General features: G+C 32.4%; 1 protein-coding gene across 9 annotated transcripts in view; it reads left to right on the forward strand.

Annotated features, from left to right (window-relative positions):
- The window catches only part of POSTN (periostin), a 35,036-nt gene extending 18,985 nt beyond the window's left edge, over positions 1-16,051 (forward strand). The window contains exons 14-23 of one of the 9 annotated variants that reach the window (XM_032314788.1): positions 56-158; positions 265-332; positions 997-1,042; positions 4,226-4,306; positions 7,273-7,362; positions 8,100-8,189; positions 9,096-9,173; positions 9,559-9,642; positions 14,230-14,271; positions 15,280-16,051. In XM_032314788.1, the coding sequence (XP_032170679.1) occupies positions 56-158; positions 265-332; positions 997-1,042; positions 4,226-4,306; positions 7,273-7,362; positions 8,100-8,189; positions 9,096-9,173; positions 9,559-9,642; positions 14,230-14,271; positions 15,280-15,317 (720 nt within the window). In that variant the 3' untranslated portion in view covers positions 15,318-16,051. The remainder of the gene's footprint in view (positions 1-55; positions 159-264; positions 333-996; positions 1,043-4,225; positions 4,307-7,272; positions 7,363-8,099; positions 8,190-9,095; positions 9,174-9,558; positions 9,643-14,229; positions 14,272-15,279) is intronic. The other 8 variants (XM_032314791.1, XM_032314790.1, XM_032314789.1 and 5 more) reach the window with 8 other exon arrangements.
- Positions 16,052-22,699: the final 6,648 nt, after the last annotated feature.

A 22,699-nucleotide genomic window follows, 5' to 3' on the forward strand; every position in this document is an offset into this window, starting at 1 on the left:
TCTTAAAGTTAATTTTTCATTAATTTCTCATTGACATTATCTCTTGTTTTGATAGGTAAATGATACACTTCTGGTGAACGAAGTGAAATCAAAAGAATCTGACATCATGACAACAAACGGTGTCATTCATGTTGTAGATAAACTCCTCTACCCAGCAGGTTGGTAATTATTGAACTCATTAATGAATGAAATCATTTTCAATAGAAACCTAGACTTTTATTTCACACTTTCTTATCAATATTCATCTAATCTTCCTCTTCATAGACACACCTGTTGGAAATGATCGGCTGCTGGAAATACTTAATAAACTGATCAAATACATCCAAATTAAGGTATGGAACATTATTGGGTTGGTTTGCAATGTGCTGAACAGATATTGCAATTTTAACATAAAAGACTAGAAATGTATAAATAAATAGGTAGATGTATGCTGGACATGGATTGCTCTTTGTTGAATATGTACCACTGGCTTACCTGTGAATAAATGACATAATTTCTTTATGGTTTTATTTAACAAATATCTAATAAAAGCTACTTGGGCCCAAACAGTGTATTAAGTGTAATGGGAAATATAAGCTGAATCAGAGATGGCCCTTGATTTAAAAACTTACAGCCCAATTGGAAAGAAAAGACACATTGATTAAAAAAAAAAAACTATAATCTTTCTATTATTAAGTACCTTTGCTACAGAATAAAAGGTAAAGTATTTACTTGTAAAAAACCATCACTAATCCCAGTGGTTACAGGTAAAAAGGTATTCTGCTCCTCTGTCCTTGTAGGGTCAAAGTATGAGAAAACATATGAAATACTATTTAAAAACCTATTTCACTTTAGATTAGCTATTTTATAATTTTTAATACTCTGAGTAAAAAAACTGGTACTTTTTATGCCATCTGGACCAATAACAGGATATTGCAAAATGAATTAAAGTGGTGCCATACTATGGTTAATAAAACTACTAATTTCACATTACTAAATGCAAATATTTATTTTCAGTTTGTTCGTGGTAGCACCTTCAAAGAAATCCCCATGACTGTTTACAGTAAGTATATAAAGAATATTTGTCACATACCAATGGCAAGATGTAAAAAAAAGAAAATACAATAATTTTCTTTGTACTTGGAAGCATAATTTATTGATAATCTGGTATTTAGAATTCCAAACAAAGACAAATTTCATCCCACTTGAAGCAGGCTTAAGGTCTTGAGACCTCTCAGCCAGGGCCATACCCTTCAGATCCTATGAACTAAACTGAACTTCCCCATTCCTCAAAAAACCAGGAATGATAAGATATGAGAATAGCAGTAAAATGTAATAGCTAGCATGGAAAAGAAGCAGGGGAAAAAAAAAGACATACAAACATACAAAGAGGAGAGACAGTTAAAAGGCACTCCAGAGTTATCTGAAAATTCAGATGTGTAGACACAGATGTAACACTGCTGAAGGATTTGTAGCTCATTCCACCCTCAAGCCGTAAGTGGTCTAAGGACAGGGTGGACCATGGTGTGCCTAGGAATCCTAATGTTTATGAGTTGGCAGCTCAAAAACTCTTTCCATCCAAAACTGGATGAAGGAACAAAGAATTTGCCAGGTGATAAACCTAAAATTTCTAGATGCCAAGGTTCTTTTATCCCTGACTCTACCAGATTATCAAAATTAAACCTCTACTACTTAACAACGGTAAAGGTATTCCAGTCTCATAAATGTAACTTGTAGTATTCCTTTTTCAATATGGTTTTTTCTTCATCTTTCTTGTTTCCTTCTTTCTTCATAGCTTTCAAAGCAGAAATTCTTTTCATTTTGTTTTGACTCTACAATTAAACATTCAAAATGTACCAGTAGCAAAAGTATTACTTCAATTCCCACTCTTATCCTGGCCAGAAAATAATTCTATTTTATACTCTGAGCATTCTGTTATTGAGTTAAAACATTTTTTCCTCAGGATTTACGCTAGATATGGAAGAATGAAGGCAATGTAAGGAGCAAAACAAAATGTCCGCTGCTCTTCCTGATTTCAGTTGTATAATAGTAACATAAGCAAATCCAGTATGAGGCCAGCTCAGCAGTATTTTAAAGATTGAGTTGGAATAGACATGATTCAACATGGTATAAATTCCAGTATGGAAGTGTTCAATCTTGTATATATTTTAAAATAGATTAAAGAATCATCATGGGCTCTATTCATCAGAAATGTTATGTCATCTTTCTCACTTAAGTTGTATATCTGCAACACATTTCTTTACCTTTCCTACTTTACCCATTATAGGTCCACTACCTTCTACATAGGCCAATGAAATACTTTGTTCCATGAGCCAGAATCTTATAATTGCTTTATTTTTCTCTATTAAAATTGAATCTGCACTCACAGAAAATGTTATATTTTATGAAATCACGTAAATCTAATAAACCTCGTCTGTCTACTCAAAGTTCTTGAAACAGCTCTGAGATTTACATTCTAATGCCCGATGTTTCTTTAACCTTGCCCAGATGGGCGTGTTGCTGTTTAGAAGAATTTCAAATAGAGGTAGAGAGCAATTAAACCTAAGATTCCATTTTTGTGTTCCTTCATTGACTTGTCTCTAAAACTTCTTTAATTTCCTTGCTACATATTATTCTTGTCCCCAAAATACCATACATTCCAATTGTATGGGGGGGAAGTGCTCTATCATATACATTGTTGAATATGTAACAATTGAGGTAGAGCAGAATAAAATCAGTATTTAATCCCCAGTCTGGAACCTGTCAAAACTATTTAATTCTTCAGGCAAGCAAGATTGAAACAAAACTAACAACGAACTAGATATCCTGCACTTCAAGTTCCTTAATAAGAGGTAAAAACTTAAGGTAAAAGTAATTAACCCATTTTGATAGTAGAGGCAGAGACCTCGTGGATTTGGCCTTCATGGAAAGGTTCCTCTGCGGCATGACCACTTGTGGGATCAGTAATTGGATGCCTAGATTTGATATATTTTAGAGCTTCATAATTTAAGATTTCAAAATAAAAAATTTGATATGACTGAACCATAGTCATAATTAAGATCTAGACCCCGTATGAATTTTTAAAAAGTTGAGATTTCAGAAGCCTGAGGTGAGAATGTGACAGAAACCCAAACTGTGCTAACATCTCATCTCTAAGGTGTCAACACAATCTGTTGTGATTGCACAGTTAGCTTTAGCACAGCCCCGCTGTCTAATGGATCTATCTTTTAAGGCTTCTAATTAGAAATGACAAAAAGCCAGTAGCCCTGGATGAATGGTTCCAGAGGCACATTTCCAGTTTATCTGTAAAACCAAAAGCCAAACCAATAGTTTGCTATTTTAAATAAATTCTGCATATTATTGTCTTAGTTGGGTAAATGACACACATTTAAAATATATACTTTTAAATTTAAAAAAAAAAATGATTGTGATGGGGGTACCTGGGTGGCTCAGTCAGTTAAGCATCTGCCTTCTGCTCAGGTCATGATCTCAGGGTCCTGGGATTGAGCCCCACGTCAGGCTTCCAGCTCAGAGGGAGCTTCTTCCTCTCCCCCTGCCCCTTCCCCTTCTCTCTCTCTCACTCACTCTCTCTCCCAAATAAATAAAATCTTTTAAAAAATGATCATGATATTAAAGCTGAAAATTAAAGGCATTTTAGCTGATAACTTAAATACTGATCATATCATGTTTGTTGCATAGAGCTCATATTTGGCTGGCTGAAATTTATTTTTTACTTGTAATTATTCTGAACTATTTTTCATATTTTCCTTTCTGTATCACTGTTATCAGATGCATGAAAAAATATTTTGTCTTTGTCTTTCACGTTTGTCTTTTGAGAAAGAATCCAACAATGCAATTTAAGATATTATGAATTGCATGAAATTAATCATGTTTATTTGTCTCCTGTTGCTATGCAGCCAATATTTTCAAGAAGTACAAAAGAAGGTAAAGAGCTTTAGTGGTGCAGTTCAAAATTACAGATTTCTAGACAGCATTCTTCACTTAGTGTGCATATATTTCACTGGAACAAACCCAAGTCACTGGACTTTAGAGTACACCATCTGGACATGAGAAGATAAATAGATAATGTACCATGAATATTTCCTGTATCTGATGGCCTGAACATATTACTGCAACTTATACCTTAGTACCCAACAATGATTTAAAAAAAAAAAAAAAAGGCGGCGATTTTGTTCAGGTTGTTTTTATGTAAACATCATTTATGTTCCACTTTCTATACTTTCAGCAACTAAAATTATAACCAAAGTTGTGGAACCAAAAATTAAAGTGATTGAAGGCAGTCTTCAGCCTATTATCAAAACTGAAGGTAAAAATCATGGTTCCTTTATTGTAAAAAAATAAATAAATAAAATAAAAATCAAATAATAGACTGATATCTATGAATGTATCTACATTCTTTTTGAAACTAACATGCTAAATATTTCTATATCAGTGGCATGCTCATGTAATTGCAGAATGCGGAATGCAAATTATTTAGCAAAGTAGATGGTGCATTCCTAATGCTTTCAGTACATTTGCTTGTACTTGATTTCATTTGAACCTAATTGGCCATTGCATTTGCACTAGTACCCAGATAAATAAATAAGCATACAAACAAACAAATAATAAATCCTGAGCTTTTTTTTTTTGTTTTTTTTTCTACTTCAGTTAGACTCCTTTTTTTTTTAATTTCTTTTTTAGTTTTATCTCCAATCTCCCCAAATGATTTCTTGTTATAAAAGCTCTTCCAAAAAGTGCAGGCATTTTTCATTCAATGACCTAAGAGAGCACTGAAGCTATACATTGATGAAAGAGTTTAAAATTAGAACCACATATGACATATTTTTAAATTAGACCACCAGAAACAGAAGAAGGAATAAGTATCTGGTGCCATAAGTCAAACCTTAGAATTATTAATTACAGTCCTGAACTTCTACACTCACTGTCTATTTTAGCCAACTCTATCCAACATCTTTGACGCCACCCTCATTTCGTGTATTTTAATTATTACCAAGGGTCAGACCTTAAGAATGATTTGTTTTATGTCTAAGCATCTTAATGGGGTTACTTGCCACAGAGAAAAGACTAAGTTTTCTTCTCTTTTCTGTAAGAAGTATATAAATGGTCTTCTAAAAAGGGAAAAAATCATGGTTTCAGTTGAATCTCAAAAAAATTTTAAATGTCTTTGATTTTGAAATTTTTTCTCATTCTCTTAACTGAGATGGCAATTTCTTGAGTATTTTTGTCTATTTTTTTAAAGGCAAGCCATGATTTACAACCAGATATTGGAAACTTGTGTGCAAAATTTATTTCCTAGCTAATTAGTCATCCATATTTAATTTCTTCTTGACACCTAATATTGAAATCTGTGCTTATTAAAAAAAATTTTACCTATGATCATTTAATTGCTGTTATATTTTGATGAAAACTTTGTGTCTTAAGAAATTAAATCATTGAAATTTTTGTTGACAAAATGTTTCTTGATGATTTTAATAAAAAGTGATCAAATGATTCTTGGTAATACACTTGATTTTAACATACTCATACTGTTTTTAAAATTACATCCCCTAAAATTTTGTATCATCACTTGTACACAGTTTCTATAATCAAAATCATTCACATGTGCTCTTCTTATTTTCAAAGATTACTACCTTTTCTTTCAAGCTTCTTCGTTCAACCCATTTATCTTCTCAATCTTTGCCAGTGGGAATCTACTGTATTAATCTTTCTTCAATTAGGAACACAGTGAAGCATCAGTCCTACCTGGGTTCTTCCTATAAAGGGAACAGGATGAAAAATGGGGTCATTTTTATTGTTACCTATGTGTTAAAAAGTCTTCAGTTCAAAAACTCAGAAGTTTTACTTCTGTGTAACATACTGAAGGAAACAAATAATTATTGTGGCAGCCATTTACAATTGTCCAGCTCTAAGATTGCTACTGGAGTTTCCTTCTCATCGAACTTTTGCAGGTTCCTTGACGATTCTTGAATTCTTTATAAATGTATTAGGCTCTAAAACACAATTTTAAGATGTTTCTTATAAAATGTTTTCAACCAGATTAGAGAATTAAGAATAAATCAACTGAAATTCATTTCAACAAATACTTAATGAACATCTTACTACTCTGCTGGGCACTCTCTTAGTTGCAGGGAGTAAATATGAAAAAAGGATTTGATAAAAATCCCTGCCTTCATAGTGCATAATGAAAGAGGGTGTTTCTGAAATTTCAGTTTAGGCTCTTCCAAAGAAATGTCAATTCGGATGTTTTATTAACTCATTTCTTGTTCTTAAACTCCTTAAGGGTATTTTTCTTTTGAAATTTCTTAACCTTAAAAACCTGGCCTTGCATTTGATACTCAATATTCCTTGATCCCATAGATCAATAGTAGGGTATGAAGCACTCCTTATTTGAAAGAAGAATTGTTTTCACTATTTTAGATTGTTTTAGACTAATTCTGGGTAACGGTGTACATTAACAATTTCTGGACAAGCAAATAAATCCTCTCAAAGAGAAGCAAATACAGTGATATTCAACTGTTAAAGGGTGTTACAGTATGAGTTAAATGTACTGAACTTTACTCTCCTTCTCTATGAAATAGTCTTGGTTAACTAATGTAGTAATCAGCTTTCTAACATTCAAAATGATTTTCTCTGGAAGTGAAATCATTTTGTACATCAAATGCAACATTTGTTTAACTCTTGCATTTGAAGGGCTGTTTAATTATTAGTAAATGTTTGCATCATTTTCATATATAAGGTAAGTACTCAATTCATTTTCCCATAAAACCTGAAATTCAGCATCTTAAATATAGACATGAAGTTGAGATCTTCTTTTAATTTCAATCTTATGCCCATCTGATAAAAAATATACAACACTGAGTAGTTAAAATTAAATTAAATTTAATAAGGAAAGAGTAATCAATGATACCAGTATAGTAAAGTAAGATCTACACTAGTTATCATGAGAGCAATTCAATTTCGTACGTACTGTATGATTCACAAAGTACATAATACCTTGTTTGATCCTACCTTATGACTATGAATAAATGGACAGATTTATGCTAAATGCTGAAACAGATGAAAGTAAATTTAGCAACACAACAATAGACTGTCATTTGTTCGCATAAATACTGCCTAATTTGAAGACAATGGGAAATGTTTAAAACTGATTTCATAAAGCCTGAAACCACTTGGACATTTCAGTAACACCAAATGGTGAAATAAATTTCCTGTTCTGCGAAAGTTTAAGAACTGTTTTAACATGATAATTTGTCTCCTAAAACAATGCCTCAGGACCCACAATATCAAAGGTCAAAATTGAAGGTGAACCTGAGTTCAGACTGTTTAAAGAAGGTGAAACAGTAACTGAAGTGATTCATGGAGGTGCGTTATATGTATTCCTAAAGCCTAGTTAGGATCACTGGGATTATTTTGAAACAGTGTTGGGTTAAATATGTTTAGCATCTGTTTTCTCTTGGCTTTTGTTTTATTTAAATTGTGGGGATATTCATCTCATTTATGGGCTTTTCCTGCTAGGTGGGGTTTTTGTTTTGTTTTTGTTTTTGTTTCCTTCCAATCAGATAAAATACAATTTACCTTTAATGAAGTTAAAGTAGTTTTTAACTACGTGGAGTTAATTTATCCATTAAGTCACCAGATCCAACAAACCCGTCATTACTGTGCATACGCCAGTGATGATTAGGAAATAGAGTAACAATAATGTCAATACAAAGTAATCTATTGGACTTAGAAGAAAAAATAGCCATTGTGTTAAGATTGGCTAATAAATCACTGCTGAGACTGATGATAGGGCTCCCACTCTAATGATGTAGAATTCCCTGGATTCTTACTAACACTCATTCCACAGTCAGAAAACAAGTATGAGAGTATGACATGGAGAGTTAACTTGCCAGTTGGCTCTCTCCCTCACCCAAGATTCAGGACATAGCTCTACCATTTAGATATTTGTTGATCTGAACCTATTTGAGATATGTCCCCAAAATGATTATGATTGAATTCTAAGTGGTACTGTTTTGAGAAATATATTTAATCATTAAACTGTCTGGCTTATGTATCCATAAGGGGATACATCAAATGCATTTTTCTTCCCCTACTTTTAGAGCCAATTATTAAAAAATACACTAAAATCATTGATGGAGTGCCTGTGGAAATAACTGAAAAAGAGACAAGGGAAGAACGAATCATTACAGGTAAACTTTGATTCCGTAGATGGAACTATGCCTGAATTATAAGAGTAAAACCATAGCAAATCTTAAAATATCTCTCTCTCTAAGAATCATGAGAGAAATTGACTAAGTCATTTTCATGGTGGTTACTGAAGTTATTTCTTTTTGGCAGAAATAATATTATCCTAAATATGCAATCTGTGTTTTTCTCTGAATTGCAATTTGTGGACAAATCTATGAGCATTTTTTTACAATGCAGATTCATACATATTATATAATATTTTTGCTTTGCCATTTATCAATGAGTTAATAAATCCTAGAAGAAAAACCATTCCCTCCTTCGATTTCCTGTTTAGCTTAAGGTTTATACATCTACATACCAAAATATATGAAAGTTGATATAAGACAACTGATCTCTAATTTTAGTCAGCCTCTGTATCAGTCTCTCACCAATGAATTAATTTAAAATTCTGAATTCAGGGGCACCTGGGTGGCTCAGTGGGTTAAAGCCTCTGCCTTCGGCTCAGGTCATGATCCCAGGGTCCTGGGATAAAGCCCTGCATTGGGCTCTCTGCTCCGCAGGGACCCTGCTTCCTCTTCTCTCTCTGCCTGCCTCTCTGCCTACTTGTGATCTCTGTCTGTCAAATAAATAAATAAAATCTTTTAAAAAAAATTCTGAATTCAGCTATTTCACAAGTATTCATTTAAATGAGCAGCAACTATGACCTGTGCCACCTACTTATGTAAAGTTCTATTGGAACCCAGGGTGACCATCCCTTGGTGTAATGTCTATAGCAATTATTCTCCTAGAATGACTATTTAAATAGCGGCAACACAAGTCATGTAGCCTATAAAGTCTATCTGCCCCTTTAGAGTGGATGTTTGCCTACTGGTATTTTAGACTTTTTTAAAAAATTGTCTTTCTTTCAGGTCCTGAAATAAAATACACTAGGATTTCTACTGGTGGTGGAGAAACAGAAGAAACTTTGAAGAAATTGTTTCAAGAAGGTCAGCATGTCTAGAAAAATAAGAATGTGACTTTACGTAAGCTGTTTCAAAGTCTAAAATAATCCTTGAGGTTTTTTACATATTTTCTATTCTCATTCTTTTGTTCAAATTCCATGCCAACATAGTAAAGATTTCCAAAGATAGAGAATGAAACTCAAATAACAATCACATTGCTTGTTTTATTAATATATTTGTTATATATTGTTCAATAACTAAGAAAAATGGCTTATCAAAAACAGCACGAAAACTGGAGAAAGAATCAAGTGTGGAATTCCAGAATCAAGTCTGGAATTCATTGTTAGCCAGACGCCATTATATAGCATATCAAGTGTTCTGTGTTTTTATTACATAAACCAATTTCTGCTATAAACATGTATCCTCTCAGAGGTCACCAAGGTCACCAAATTCATTGAAGGTGGTGATGGTCATTTATTTGAAGATGAAGAAATTAAAAGACTGCTTCAGGGAGGTTAGTAAAAGGGAAACAACTAACCCACTTAACAGGTTCTGGAGACTGAGTTCTTCAACTTTTTAAAGACTGAACATTCAGGTTTTTCTTTTAATAAGGTTGAAAAAGACAACATGTTCTGTTGTCTTAAGAGATTGATTGGTTCACCACAAATTTAATTAACAATAATGGAGAAATGATTACTAGTTTAAACAGTCTTTAAAAAGTTCTATGATATAAAACTTGGGGAGCAATGAATATTTTTTTCTTTGATACAAATAATCATAAGAATATTTTAAGTATCTGACAGGAGAATGCTTTTTAAAGTGGTAGCTGTTTAAAGAGGCCCAAATTGACATACTTTTTACATTTAAAAAAATGTATTCACTGCCCCCAGAACAATAATAAAAGGCATGTTTATGGGTTGTGGTTTGTTTTTTTTTTTTTTTTTTTTTTTTTAGTGCATAGATCTAGCAAAAAAACAAGTGCATTTAGTTTTCCAAATTTTCTTTTCCAAACTACATTCTTGAGAATGGATATCTGTTTCTTCTAACAGTTTGAGTGATAATCTATACCTGGAGATGGAATTTATTTGCATATGAAATTAATCTTTAAAGTATGGAATGTTCTCTGTCTATGGCATTAAAAGGACCTACTTTTAAAAGCAAAGGAGAAAAAAAAAGAATTCAAAATCTTAGACAAATTCTAAACAATTATTTGAAGAAACAGTAAATGCTAATAAAATATAATTTGAGTAATTGACATTTGAATAAATGAACTTCTAGTTCATTTTACTAGCAACAAAAGTATTCAGACGACAAATTGCTTTAGAGAAACAAGTATTGAAATTACTCAGAAAAATCAAATACACTTCCTGAAATATGCTATGAATTCAGAAACACAACTGCAGTTTGGTATTTATCCAAAATATCATCCTAGATGGCTTTTCTGCTTAAATTGTATCTCTACATTTAAGAAAATGTAAATTCTCTTGGAACCATACATATTATAGGCAATTGTTTCTTTATTCTTTATTTTAACCTAGTTAAAATCTCTATATAGTTTTGAGACTGTTCAGAGATAGTAAAAATAATTTTATTGAACCAATGATTGAATTTCCCCTCAAGAGAAAAATATGCGTCTGAAAAATACAAGATTTCCTTTCAGACTGTAGGGAGTGTGTGACACAGCCAGAGCCATAAAAGAACCAAGGTTTTCTGTATCATCTAATGCAGAATTCACTCATCTACCCACAAATGTTTAACTTTCTGTTAGGAAAGCAGAGATATGAAGGAAGAGGGGAAGATATTATGAAGATTAAATTGAATTCTTTTTTTTTAAAGTCCTTACCATAGTAAGCAGCTTTGTAGAATGGCAGTGCTTTCTAGAGAATGAATCATTTAGTAGCTGTACATATATATATATATATATATATATATATATATATATATATATATATATACACACACACACACTGCTTTACTTTATTTAGGCTTAAACTTCAGGTAAGTATGTTTTCTTCTCTTTAATAAGGCCTGCTTAACAAGTTGATGATAAAGAATTAAGTACATAACAATAACTTCAGGCAAAAGAAAATATATCTGCTACAAGAATACAATATTCTAATTTACGTTAATGAAATATTTCTTTAAGTCCTGTTTCTTTTATCCCAGAGGGTTGATTCCTTTAATTCCCAATATTTGGTTTCTCTGCATGTCTTTAAAGCATTAACTTTCACACTACCACATCGTAAGTTTTTATTAAAACATTTCTAAGGTTTTTCAAAACATTTCAAGGGTTATTTTCATATCATAAAGACAAGATAAGCAGTAAAGTTACTAGTATCTGAACACTAGTTGGACATGGTACTTTTTTTTTCTAGTCCTGTAAAATCAGTGGGTCATCACTGAGTTACAAGTGTTTATATCCTGAGATACTTATTTACAAAGAATCTGCTGTGAATAAAGTTCACATTATGCAAGACTGGCCTTTGTTCTTTCAGAATATAGATAATTGATCTCTATCCCAACTATAGTCCTCATCGCAAAGTTTGGAGTTTCCAATCTAGACTGTTCATAGTGGTGCATATAGTACATTTTCATGAATTGAGCATATTCCTCAATTATTTTAGTCATGACTAGTAACATGGCTACATGGTCCTTTTGGTACCAATATTGTGATTCATCATTGAAGTACTTCAGAGACCTTAACTCAAAAAATGTTCTCATGAAATGCATAGAATTTCACACTTATCTTAGGTAAGGCTACATTAACTGAAACTATTGAAGTAATTAAGGGAGAATATCAACCTATAGAGAAAGGAACAAAAAAGATGCCATTTTGGATGATTTTGATGTATCTGCCAATATAACATGTAAAGCCTGTGTGGAGAATAGGGATCAGCTTGTAGGTGTGGCTTTTGATATGGGCTCCAACTCAAACTACTTAAGTAAGTTGATTCTTTCTTTGCTTTGGTTTCTTCATCTGAAGATGAGAATGCTAATGTTACCTACGTCTTAATGAGTTAATGTATGGAAAGCACTTGGAATAATGTTCAGCAAATAGAAGCTCCCAGTAATGTGAACTATTATCAGTATCATGGTCAGTTATATTTACATAATAAACTTACATGAGATAAACTTAAGAAAGTAATATTTTACACCTAATTTAAATTTCTGAGAGCCATATAAATATTCAAAAGGCTTATAAATAACTGGACTGAAGCATTTTGGATGTTTCATGAAACATTAGAGTGGGTCATTTGTGTGGGATCATTCATATGATTGGTTTATCTTGCCACATTTTGCTTCTCCAAGCATAACCTGATACAACTCTTATTTATTTTAAGATAGCAGACAGCCACTGGGGACAAATCTGATTTTCTTCACTTTATTTAGGCTTTCTTCTAAAGATATTTTTTGTCACAATTAATACTTCTTATTTTATTAGTACCATAGCAAAACAGTAACAAATTAATAAATTACTTAATTGATGTTCATTAATTGGATGCCACCAAGTTTATGAAAGAAAATCTGAGTGTAAGTGATTGTTTTGAAATGTAATGTTGTAAACACTTCTGTAGCCATATTTTAAATTATACTATAACTGTTATTTGGTGTTTAATAAGTCCATTATAGGGGCGCCTGGGTGGCTTAGTCGTTGGGCATCGACCTTCAGCTCCAGTCATGATCCCAGGGTCCCGTGATGGAGCCCCACATCAAGGTCCCTGCTCAGCAGGGAGTCTGCTTCTCCCTCTTCCTTTGCTCCTCCTCCAGCTCCTTCTCTCTCTCTCTCCCCCTTACTCTCTCTCAAATAAATAAATAAAATCTTTAAAAAATTAAAAAAAATAAGTTTACTGTAAATAATCTAAGTCACTGATGAAAGATTGGATCCATCTTTTCTTGACTATATTTCATAAGCCTTCATTTTGCTATCAAATAAACCTGAAGTTAATGAAAATATATCAATTAGAGCATATTCTATAATAATCCTATCTCAAACTTTCCAATCTAATGAGGTTTTCTACAGTTCTGTATTATAGTATTAAGATAATATTATAAATGTTTATCCATCTTATATTTTGTGTGGAAAAAAACATGTTGGAAATGCACCACATGGAAACAAACTAATTCAAATATTTTAAAAATGTTTCTTGGTGACATACAGCCAACATTACTGTTGGTGGTAGTTTCTTGTTTTCCTTTTTAACAGAATTTCAGAGAATTGAAAAAATGTATATAATAGAAAAATTTTGACCTGATTATTGTGTATAGTTAATCTATAAAAGCAAGAAGTAAAAATTTAGAGAAAAAAAATTTAAAGGTAAGCAGAAAAATGAAGTTACTGTAGAAACCACATTTATTCCTTGATCTTAAGCATCTGATAGCTGAGTGAAAATGTGAATTTGGTCTTCCTGATGAGTTAAAGAAAACAAGGAATTGGGAAATATTCTGCAACTCTAACAACAAAAACCTACAGTTATGAAACATTTGATATTCATAAATAAGAATGCTTTTATTATTTTTAACTAGTTAATTTTATAAATGGTTTTGTAGGATTAAAGTTAAATTTGGGAGTATGTTGGCACACATTTCTTGAATTGTGTAAAATTATATTTCTAGCATTATTAGGCCAATGCTATTTGTTATCTTCATGTTCTGCAAGGTAATCATGAACTAATTCACAAGGAGAATTTTAGGCAGAAGTCTGATACATCAGAAATAGGAATAACCGGAGAAATGACTGGATATCTCTGAGAAGATGCTTCTGCTAAACTTTATATAATGTTAAATATCCCTTTATCAGAAAGCAATGCGTTCTATAAAAAAGGTGAAAAGTCCTGTAAGTCACTTACTCCATGCAAAAATGACACATTGTGTGGGACTCCAAATGCCATAATGAAACAATGTTTTGCAAATAGGGAACATTCATAATGAATATGGAAAACAATTGTCTATGGCCAATGAAAAACTCTCACTTTTCTAAATGAAAATCTACATATTTAAGTGATGCTTATCTTAAAAATTTATGCTTTTCCTTATTTTCGGTCTCCTGTCTGAGGTTAGCCATAATTTCAAAGTATTTCTAACTACAACTATTTAATTTTAGATACGCCTGTGAGGAAGATACAAGCCAACAAAAGAGTTCAAGGTAAATGTATGGGATACATGTCTTATTATGTTAAGAGAAGCCAAAGGATAGGGTTTTAAGATATTTTATTGGACTTTGTTGTCTTTTAGGGAGAAAAGTTAGCAAATTTGAGGCAAAGTATTTTGATAAAAATCAGAAAAGAGATTATTTATGCTCTGCATTATTAGTAACATCTAAGGATAACAAATGTTAAAGGAAAGGCAATTATACACATGCAAACTGCTAGATTTTTGGATGCACTGAGGTAGACTCAAGTAGCGTTAAGTTGAAAAGCTATCCATGAGTTTGAGCCATGCAAAAGTTGGTTGCTACTGAACTTGAGCTCTCTAAACATGTGATTATTTGAGATCAGACTACAGTCTGAAACATAAGCAAATGAATACACATAAAGTTATTAATATAACTTTATATAAAATTTTGATATAATATGCAAGTTATACACATGTATGTATCACCCATGCACCATAATTTTCTTCATAACTGTAGTTATGTGCATTTTCTAATCTTTCACTTAGGTTATCTTGCGTTCTAACACATTAAATTATCAAAGATTTTTCATGCAGAACTTAGAACAAATTATAAGTTTGGAATTTATAAAATAATTCATATTAATAGTCAAAAGAAATCACAAGGCTTATAAATGCAGTATAGACATATCTGATTATAAGCCAGTCCCATACAGACATTTGAAATTAAAAATCAATTGCACAAATAATTTCTAACTGAAGGTTTTATCATAGAGTTCTTCTAAACATCCTAATCCATCCAAATTTTTAAAACAACTAAAATCCTCAAATTTTAAATTACTATTTTCATATATTTTGATCAAAAGATAACTTTGATTTTATCATCATAAACAGAGGATATGACTTGGAAACATAATCTAATGTTTATTACAATAAGAAATGATGGTCTTTAATAAATATAGTCATGCACAGAATACCACATTGTTAAATTCTAAAGTTTTATCACATTTATAATTTATGCATTTTCCTTTCTTCCTATCAGGATCTAGAAGACGATCAAGAGAAGGTCGTTCTCAATGAAAATTCCAGCAATCAGACAACAAAGTTTATTTGACCCTAAATGAATAGCCTGATTTTAAAAGAAAATTATGAGAGCCATACTGACTTCAGGAAATGATCCACCAGCACAAAAAAGCAATCATTGAACACTTCTGAATACAAATCTCACCTTTTTTTCTCTGAATGAAATTGTGGGGTTAATCTCCTGTAGGATAGGTACTGAAGGAAATAGAACACCTTACATACAGGTTTTTATATCTTGAAATTTAAAATTCTGGCTAACTTTGGAATCCACCAAAGAAAATTCTTGTCAATGGATTTATTACGATTTAAATCTCATATTCCGTTGAGAAGATTGAGCCTTGAATCTAAGAGACAGATAAAATGTATGCAAGCAGGTACCTCTCTTGAGAAGCTAAGTTATAAAAATGGGTGCTCAGTATTAAAAAATAACAAAACTTTTACTTCAAAAGGCTTTGCACTTTTCTAATACAATGTGGGTTTACCAGTAAATTATGTTATTTCTACAACTAATTTTGTACTCTTGAAATGTTTGTCATATGCTTTTTGTAATACATATTTTTTATCTCAAACATTTCAATAAAACATTTTCTTTCAGTTATAAACGGAAATACTTTAAATTGGGTAGTTCAGAAAACTCAAGGTTTAAATTAATAAGTGGTTTGGACTTGGGAACAGGACTTTATACCTCTTTTTTTTTTATAACAAATACTCATTAAAGGAAATTGAATGAATTTAGTGTTTCTTGAATTTTTAAAACTCTTCTGTTATATAAAGAATCATTACACAACAAAGTAATCATTAAACTCAAATGAGTACCTAATATAACTCAGAATCATGCTAGCTTGTGAGAATCTAAAACACGAATCAGTTACTGTTCTCAAAGAATAAAAAGACAAATGTCCAATAATTCACAATGCACCATGAGCTGTAGTAGAATGAATGATACTACACAAATACAGCAGTCAATTTTTCCTAGGCTTTTGCTAGATACAGAAAAAGCCACAGAGATGCCCTTAACTGAGACTGAAGTAAGAGTAAAGTAAGACTGAATGTAAGAGTCCATTGCATGGCAAAAGAGGGGAAGAAAAATATTTGTTTGCCGAGAATGGTAAAGAGATCGGTTGATCTAGTCAGATTTCAGCAAGTATCAAACATCACTTGGTCTAACTGAAATAAAGGCAATCAGGGAACAGAATCCATACTGAGGAGAAAGTGATTGGTAACAGTATAATAAAACTGTACCATGCTTATAAAACTGAGGAAGGCCAAACTGAAGGTATCAGTCTGGATCAGAGATGTCCAGCTTGGATGAGAGACTATCCCACTGTGATAGAATCAGAGGTGGAACCCTCAGGAGGTAATTAAGTCACAAGGGTAGAGTTCTCATGAATAGGCTTTGTACCCTTCTAAGAACAGATACAGACGAGAGGACTGCCCTCTCTGCTCTCCACCACGGGAAGATACAATGAGAACACAGCCACCTACAGCCTGAAAGAGGGCCTTCTCCAGGAACTCGCCCATGCTGGTACCCTGACCGCAGAATTCCAGCTTCCAGAACTGTGAGAAATAAAATTTGGTTGTTTAAGGCACCTAGTCTATGGTATTGTGTTATAGCAGCCTGAACTTAGAAAGTAAGCCATCAATAGTTAGTATTTACTAAAGTACTACTAAAGGATCTAGAGATTTTTTTCAGTAGGTGAAAGCACTGTGTCTTTGAGATGCAATCAGGATGAGGAAGTAAAATAGAAAATTCTGGCAGTGACTCTTACTGAGGGAGTGCTCAAAAGGTTTGGTTTTCCAAAACGCTTTCTACTCTGGGACAGTGGTGAGATTTATGTATAGCATTTTAAGCCCTAGCCAGGAAGCAAAATGTCCTAGCAGTTCACTACTCCTATAGAGCATTTGGGACTTCAGTCTCAACTGGAAGAGTGTGGCCATGATCATCCCAAAGTGATTCAGAGGAAGAGGTTATTATAAGGTGATACTGGTAGAATATACTATATAAGGTGGTACTGGTAGAATATACTAAACCATCCTCAACAAAGACAACCATTCCAGATGGCATGTTGGTCATGATCCTCTAGAAGATCCCAAGATAATTACATAAAACAAATAGTAGGTTAGCTTATTCCTTTAGCACCCTTTCAGGGTATTCATTTGATGATGAGCCAGGTGTTCCAGAGTTGGACTTTGAATATGGTAGTCCAGTATGATGGCAATGAGGTTAAAGTCTTTTTAAAGACTGCTAATTTTAATGTCTTGCCTTTTTAATTTCTTTTAATTGAACCAAGGTTGAAAAAAATAAGTCAGTTTTGGTTAGTACACATACAAAGATCTAGCATAACTCTCTGATAAAAGAGAGAGTCTTTCAAATGACACATGTAAATATAGTTAAAGATAAAATTTAAAGAATTATTAACAAAATATAAATCATTCAACATTGAATCCTTTAAAAATTCTAAGTTTTGTTATCTCTAGTTTTATAGGAAAAAATGAGTCTTAGTTAGTTTATGTAACATATTTTGTCTTGTAATCTTAAAACATGCCATCAATCAACTCGCCACATGTTCATTACCCAACAAGTACCAACCTGGGTTAGAGCAAACATGATTGTTTTCACAATTGTGCTGACTCTGTCCTAAGTGGCATACAGGTTTCAGCATTAAGACTTCTTAAGATTGCAGTTTCAGATAAGTCTTCCTAACAGTCTCCAAGAAACATCTACTTTCTGTCACTCTAGATAATGGCATTTTCTAAACTTTTATTTAAATTGAATCACACAGTATGCATGGCTTCTTTGTCTGCCTTTCCTTTCTTTGGAATACTATGTGGGAGTGGAATGATAGGACCACACAGAAGGTATATGATTAATGTTTTTAGGAAACTGCCAAACAATACCCCAAAGGAGTTCTACTATTTTAAATTCTCACCAGAAGTATATGGGAGCTCCGATATCTCTTGGCAACACTTGATATGGACAATCTTTTTAAATTTTACATATTCTACCAGGTGTGTAGTGGTATCTCATGTGGTTTTAACTTGCATCTCCCTGATGTATGCTTTTCATGTGCTTATTTGACATTTGTATATATTGTTAAGTATCTGTTGAAATCTTTTGCTAATTTTTAATTGGGTGTTTTGTTTTGTTTTGTTTTGTTTTTTGAGGTTTCAAGTTTCTCCCAGTTATGTGGCTTATCTTCTCATTCTCTTAGCACTGTTTTCGAAGATAACAAAGTTGGATTTATCTTTTTTTTGTTCTTTTATGGATTATGCTTTTGGTGTCATACCTAAAGAATCTTTTATTAACCCAAGTTCACAAAAAATTCAGATCTGTTTTCTTTTAGAAACTTTATTATATTTAAGTTTTACACTGAGGTATATAATTCATTTTGAATTAACTTTTGTTTATGGTACCTGGTATGAATTAAAGTTGAGTTTTTTCCTCTATTTTTTTCCCTAGAGATAGCCAATCACGCTAGCAACATTCCTTAAAAAGATTATTGTCTACTGATACACTTTTTTATCTTTTCCAAAACTCCATATATTTATGAATCTCCTTGTGTTTCGCTTCCTCTTTCTATTCTGCCCTATTGATCTATTTGTCTGTCTTAACTGAAACACGATACCGACTAGATTAGTGTCATTTTATTTTTTTATTTTTTTATTTTTTTTTATTTGCCAGAGACAGAGGGAGAGAGAGCGAGCAAGCACAGGCAGACAAAGAGGCAGGCAGAGGCAGAGGGAGAAGCAGGCTCCCTGTGGAGCAAGGAGCCCAATGTGGGACTCGATCCCAGGACCCTGGGATCATGACCTGAGCCGAAGGCAGCTGCTTAACCAACTGAGCCACCCAGGCGTCCCAGATTAGTGTCATTTTAAATACGTCATAAAACCAGGTAGGGTTATTCCTCCAATTTTGCTTATCTTTTTTCAAAGTGGATTTGGATATTTTAAGTTATTTGCATTTCCACATGAATTTTTAAATCAGCAAAAAGGTATCTGCTAAACTTTGACTTAAGATTGTATTGAATATGTGGGTCAATTTGAGGATAATTGGAATCTTTATAACAGTCTTCAGACTATGAACAAAATACATCTCTCAGTTTATATAGCTCCTTTAATTATCTTACCAATTTCTTACCAATGTTTTATTATTTGATGTACAGGTCTTGCACTTCTTTTGTAGATTCTTCTTAAGTACTTAATATTTATTTTTTATGATATTACCAATGGCATTGATTTCATTTCAATTGCTGATTGTTTATTTTCTGTGCATTGATCTTGTATTCAGCAATCTTGTCAAACTCACTTATTTCTAGTAACTTTTTATAGATTACATCATACTTTCTACATTGACAATCATATTGTCTGCAAATGAAGACAATTTTACTTCTTTTGCAATCTGGATGCCTTTGATATTTTCTTGACTAATTTCATTGGTTGATGATGGAATAGTAGTATAATGTTGAATGGAAGTGTCAAGAGTGACCATTCCTTTTTTTCATGATCCTTAAGAGAAAATATTCACCCAGTTTTTTAACCTTAAGTATGATGTTTAATTTGATATTAGCAACTATGTTTTCTGTTTTTTCATAGATATTCATTATGAGGTTGACAAAAACACTTTCTATTCCAAATTTGCTGAGAATTTTTTATCAGGAATGAATTTTGGATTTTACCAGACGCTTTTTCTGTACTTTTTGATAGGTTTTCTTTTTAGTTTGTTAATAGTTTGTCAGTTAGATGGATTTAATTTTTAATATTAACTCCTCATCCCATCTATCTTCTTCATTCTAGGAAGAATCCCACTTAGTCATGACATATTCAGAATGTGAAAGTTTTGTTAAGCATTTTTACATGTATGTTCATGAGGGATACTTGTCTATCATTTTCTTTTATTGCAATTTTCTTTGTCTGGTTTGGTATCATAGCACTGCAGGCCTCACTATATGAATTGGGAAGAATTCTCTTCTCTTCAGTTATTAGAAAGTGTCTGTGTAGAACTGATCAATTTTTTCCTCCTTAAATGTTTAGTAGAATTCACCAGTGAAGATATCTACTATTGAAGGTGACCCAAAGAAATGGAAAGACATTCCATGCTAATGGATTGGAAGAACAAATATTGATAAAATGTCTATACTACCCAATCTAAAGATTTAATACAACCTCTAAGAAAATACAAACTCCAACTTTAAATAGGAGCAACCTACTACAAAATACTCATCATAAGAAAAGTCAGATGGGAAAATGTTGATGGGATTTAAATAGATCTATCAAAGTAACAGAAAAGGATTTTAGGATAAAATATCTTAGAGCCAGTATCATTGTTATACAATGTACACATGTACTCACACAGAAACCAATAAGAAATGATTAAAAGGAAATAGTAGTTGAATTTTATTTACTGACATTTCTATTGTATTTCTCTGAAAAAAAAATTTCTTTTCATCCATAAACCCCAAAAATAATAGTTCTTAAAAATTTAAGCATATCCAATTTTCCTGAAAATAGGCTCATTGTCCTCACTTCTGTGGGGTCTTTGGAAGGTTTTACATAACATCTAATAAATATGCATTGATTTCTGCAGTCTAATGAGAAAAGACTGGTAATTTTCTAACCAACTTAAGTTCCAAAAACAACAGTTGGAAAATTAGACCATATGTGAATAAGGTTGTTAGATGACTTTCACTTTTTGTACTAATGCAATTAACTAATGCATTTCCTAAACTTTTATGAAGTCTCACAAAAAACTATGGAAACACAGAAAAATATGAAAAATAAAAATTAATCACAGAGTTCCATGAAAGACAAACCAAACAATTCCCTAATTACAACTTCAAGTGATTGACAAGAATACTCAACTTGAAAATATAAGAAATATAAGAAATACCCCACGTGAATTAAAAATAACACTGAACAGAAATAGAATCAATAACTAATGTATAAATTAAATATCTAGTTCAATTAAAGGAATTTAAACAAGTGCTTCCTAAATGAAAAGTAGTCCCAACTTAATTTGATTGATCTTCAGAAAAACAAACAGAGAGAGAAAATAAACCCATGGGTTTTGTTTTACTAGGACAATTTTGTCGAATTTTTTGGCCAAACACATGAAATACATTGGAAAAATTAATGGAGTGTACTAAAAGGCTGAAGAGACTATTAACACAGCTTACACTACAATACTGATATTTGAATATTTCAATTACTTTTTACACCTGAATTATTTAGGTAAATTCCTTAGTATTTTAATATCTTTGTGTTTATAGGTATGCCTTTCTCTGACATAAGTCAGAGAAATAGGACAGTTAACTTGCTGCATTCTCTTAAACGCAAAAGTGATATAACCTTGAATGTGATTACAGGAGTACTACCAAACCAAAAAATATAGCTTAATCTAGTTGGAGTGCAGAGGCAAAGGTAGGCAAACTATGGCCAAATCCAGCCCACCACATGTCTATGTAAATAAATTTTTATCAAAACAAATAAGATGTGAGTATTGTGTTTATACTGCCTCCTCTGGCCTCCTTGATGCTGCAATGACTGACCTGAAGAACTATGACAGGAACAGTATGGTCCATCAACCTAAAATACTTACTGCTTGACTCTTTATAGAAAGAAAAGTGACAATCTCTGGTACAGATCCCAAATTGGGGGGTTTTTCTATAATTTTGTGCTTAACTCACATGCTGAATTCATACTTTTGCACCAGGTTAGATCTAAATATTATGTAAAAATCAGTCTTTTTCACACAAATGTAAGCCCTGTTTTAAAGAGATTTATGTATTAGTTGATGACTTTATATTAATCTCTGGTAATTCAGAATTCTTATATGCTTTTAGCAGGAGAAAAAGAATGTTGATGTATGAAGTAAAATAAGATTAATTCTATATAATTTGTATATAACCAGTATGACATGGGAAATGATAATTCATTTCTTTATGGACACTATTATCCAACATTGGATATGTCAGTGATAGGGGCTGAGGGAGCAGTATTCTTCAGGTATCTGCACTTTTAGAACTGTGGCCAAATTTGAAACATCATTTTTTAAAAAGATTTATTTGTTTGTTTTAGAGAGAGAGCATGTGCACATGAGAGGGGGGAGGGGTGAAGGGAGAGAGACAACTCTAAGCAGACTCCTCACTGAGCACAGAGCTGGACATAGTGCTCGATCCCATGATTCTGAGAGTCAGACACTTAACCACTGAGCCATCCAGATGCCCCTGAAACATCATTTCTAAAGGAGTATTTCTTTTTTTTTTAATTTTTTATTTTTATAAACATGTATTTTTATCCCCAGGGGTACAGGTCTGTGAATCAGCACTCACCAAAGCACATACCCTCCCCAATGTCCATAATCCCACCTCCCCTTCTCCCAA

The sequence above is a fragment of the Mustela erminea genome, chromosome 15 (assembly GCF_009829155.1).
Source record: "Mustela erminea isolate mMusErm1 chromosome 15, mMusErm1.Pri, whole genome shotgun sequence".
NCBI lineage: Eukaryota > Metazoa > Chordata > Mammalia > Carnivora > Mustelidae > Mustela > Mustela erminea.